This window comes from Octodon degus, unplaced genomic scaffold, assembly GCF_000260255.1.
Source record: "Octodon degus isolate 3935 unplaced genomic scaffold, OctDeg1.0 scaffold00190, whole genome shotgun sequence".
Taxonomy (NCBI): domain Eukaryota; kingdom Metazoa; phylum Chordata; class Mammalia; order Rodentia; family Octodontidae; genus Octodon; species Octodon degus.
Window position 1 is genome coordinate 2,606,346 of NW_004524766.1, and position 2,978 is coordinate 2,609,323.

The window sequence follows — 2,978 nt, forward strand, 5'->3', positions numbered from 1 at the left end:
CTCCCCCTCTCTCTTCCCCTTCCCCCTCCCTCTGTCCCTCCCTTCCTCCCTCCCACCCCCCTTGTGCTCCTCCAGAAGTATGTTAAGTTACTCCACTATGTCATCCACTATAGTGTAATTAAATTTATGTCTGGTTTATTTTTAATGTCACCTGATGAAAATACTAATTTTAATAGAACACTTGCCTTAGTCAAGATTATTTATCTTAGGAGTGGCACAGTCCCTCCTTTGATTCCCTAAATAACTTTAAATAAAATCTAAAATATGAACAAAAACAAACTCATACAGATAACTTTATGTGCAATTTGACCGAAATTGAGGTGATTTTAAACATTAAGTCACCTGCACTAGGAAGTGGGCTCCATTCTGAAGGAACGCATCACTTCTTATCGGCAAGTTTTTGGCAACTTGGGTTGTATGTTCCGGGAAGATGAGGCTGTTTCTCCTGGACACATTTAAGATGCCATCTTTCGCCCTAAAAGGGTCCACAGCGCCAGCAGGAATATAAAATGCAGAATAGAGCACTTGCACATCTCCTTTGGCTCCCCCTAGTCTTGTAAAACTCAGGGACAAGCAGCGTTCACCTGGACTGCTTTCAATCCTCTGGTTATCCATAGGAAAAAATGTTATTAGTCCATAAACGTCATCACTATCCTGGATGTAGAACAAAAGCTGTAGATGGAAAAAATATATTAAAGTGTAGAATTCTCACATCTCAGATTATTAAACCGTATTTTCTAGGCTGTTCTTATCTGCAATATTTATCTATATATCATGTCTAAGACAACCACTTCTCATAGCTAAGAAAGTAAAAAAAATCTGAATAGTTTCCTAAACCAAAATTTGGGAAACATTTCAAAGAGCACAACATTAAAGTTGGGGGCGTGGCTCTGGTGGAGCATGCAAAGCATGCTCAGGCCCTGGAATGAAATTCCACCACCACCACAGAAAAAAAGGAGTATGTATTTGCAGAAGAGACCAGGGTGACTAAGAGAAGCAGGCTCCACTTTTGTATCACACTGCACTAAACCTCTGTTTGATGGTGTGACCAAATACCTTGGACCTTCTTAGCACAAAAAAAGAGGTAGGAGAACAGCATAGCAAGAGTCTACCTCGGCTGGCTCGCTCACTTCGGCACCTCCCCATATGGTGTGGGGCAGAATTCTCAGTAGATAAGCTTCGGCCTCTTCCGGGACATCATCATCAATGACGGTCAGAGAAACTGAGGCCACCATCTGCCCCTGTGCGAAGTGCAGCACCCCAGCGCTTGGTCTGATGTCTTCCGTCACTGGGGAGAGGTCACTGCTGTTCCTCGTCAGCACCCAGTTCACAGAGACATTGCCGTGGGTGCCACCATTTCTAACCACTGAGATTTCTTCGAATCTAGAAGTGTTTAAAAGGAATGTACATTGTCCTGTTACACACTCTACGTTTCCTTTCAAAAGGCCTTTCCACAGCCACGCTGGCCAATGGACACCAGTGAAAGCAGACCCGCAACCAAAACAATGATTGTTTTCAGCGTGAAGGGGCAGATGGAGGGATGCCCCCTAAGAAACTACTGCAACAGGAATCATTCCATCTGCACAGTGACATGATCTTCAAAGTATAAGGAACACAGTGAAGTCAAAGTAGAGAAAATGACCAACAGGTCAGCACTGTGTCTAGCAACACAAAAATTAAATCTTATAATGACATATAAAGATAACTGTGGCAAAGGGCTTAACATAAATCGTACCTCGAAGTTGTGTCTTCATCAATTATAACCGGCCTTTCAAACAGGATGCTGTTGAATGAGAGGACGCCATAAGGTTTGTCATTTGGCTTAATGGTGACTTGCACGACAGAAGGCCCTGTTAGCACAGCATCTCCCCGTAAGCTCTCCTTCAGCAACATGATGTGAAACGATTCGGCAATCTCTGGTATGGCATCATCAACTATTTGAAATTTCAGATGTGACTCATGAATCAAAGGAGGAAAAACAATAGTCGTGTTGGGCTGAAGATCAATGAAGTCCTTATTTTGCTGGGCATGTGCAGTGGAATTCCCAGTGATAACTGTGTATCTGACTGAAACTTCATATTCATCAGATCCAATCAGATTTCCATTGTTATCCTTTCCACGGACCACTGGAATTATAAGTACGTGGTCTTCCTCGGGTACCAAATAAGTGCTCTGGAAAAATCGCACGGGACCATCATTTTTCTTAATGATGATCTCAACTGAATTCCTAGATACGTTAATCTCAGCCCCTCCTTCTACACCTTTGAGTTGAATCAAAAATATTTCATCGTTTTCTGGCACCTGTCGAAGGAATATAAACAGTGGTAAAATATCAACAGCTAAATGATCTATAAAGAAATCGAAGTACAAAAACTTACTATGTTTCAAAAGAATAATATAAATAGAAACAAATCTTTAATGAAGGAGCAAATAGGAAGAGCTTTGTTTATTCTCCCCTTACTAAAATGTTTTCAAAGATAATGTACTTTAGGTAGGAATGGGGAAGCTAGCTAGGTGGAACTTGTGAAGCGCCAATGAAGAAATACAGATGTCCTTCGATCTTGGTTAGGCTTTACGTAACCACAGAGATGGACGCAAATTCTTACCAGTTTTATCAGGCTGACAAGGTTAGAAGCACCATTCTAATTGTAATAATATCTTAAAATATGAGCAAAAGCATATTAAATATAATTGTTCATTTTCAATATGTAAATTATTATTTCTCACTACATGGTTTCTAATCCAGGAGGCAAGTAAACAGTGCAAGTCATATCCAACGCATATTTTGTGTACTGCCAGGTGTGGTGGTGCGCACCTGTAATCCCAGCACTTGGGAGGCTGAGGCAGGAGGACTGCTATGAGTTAGACGCCAGCCTTGGCTACATAAGCAAGTTCAAGGCCAGCCTGCACTACATAGCAACACATTCAAACAATACAAACAAACAAACATCATGTCTCTCTGGAGCAAGAACTGTAAG

At 41.5% G+C, this 2,978-nt stretch overlaps 1 protein-coding gene across 1 annotated transcript in view; it reads right to left on the reverse strand.

Annotated features, from left to right (window-relative positions):
- The window catches only part of Adgrv1 (adhesion G protein-coupled receptor V1), a 479,349-nt gene that overhangs the window by 468,735 nt on the left and 7,636 nt on the right, over positions 1-2,978 (reverse strand). Inside the window, exons 6-8 of the mRNA XM_004644067.2 lie at positions 1,736-2,301; positions 1,113-1,383; positions 343-672 (exon numbers count right to left, since the gene is read on the reverse strand). Of these exons, the coding sequence (XP_004644124.1) occupies positions 343-672; positions 1,113-1,383; positions 1,736-2,301 (1,167 nt within the window). The remainder of the gene's footprint in view (positions 1-342; positions 673-1,112; positions 1,384-1,735; positions 2,302-2,978) is intronic.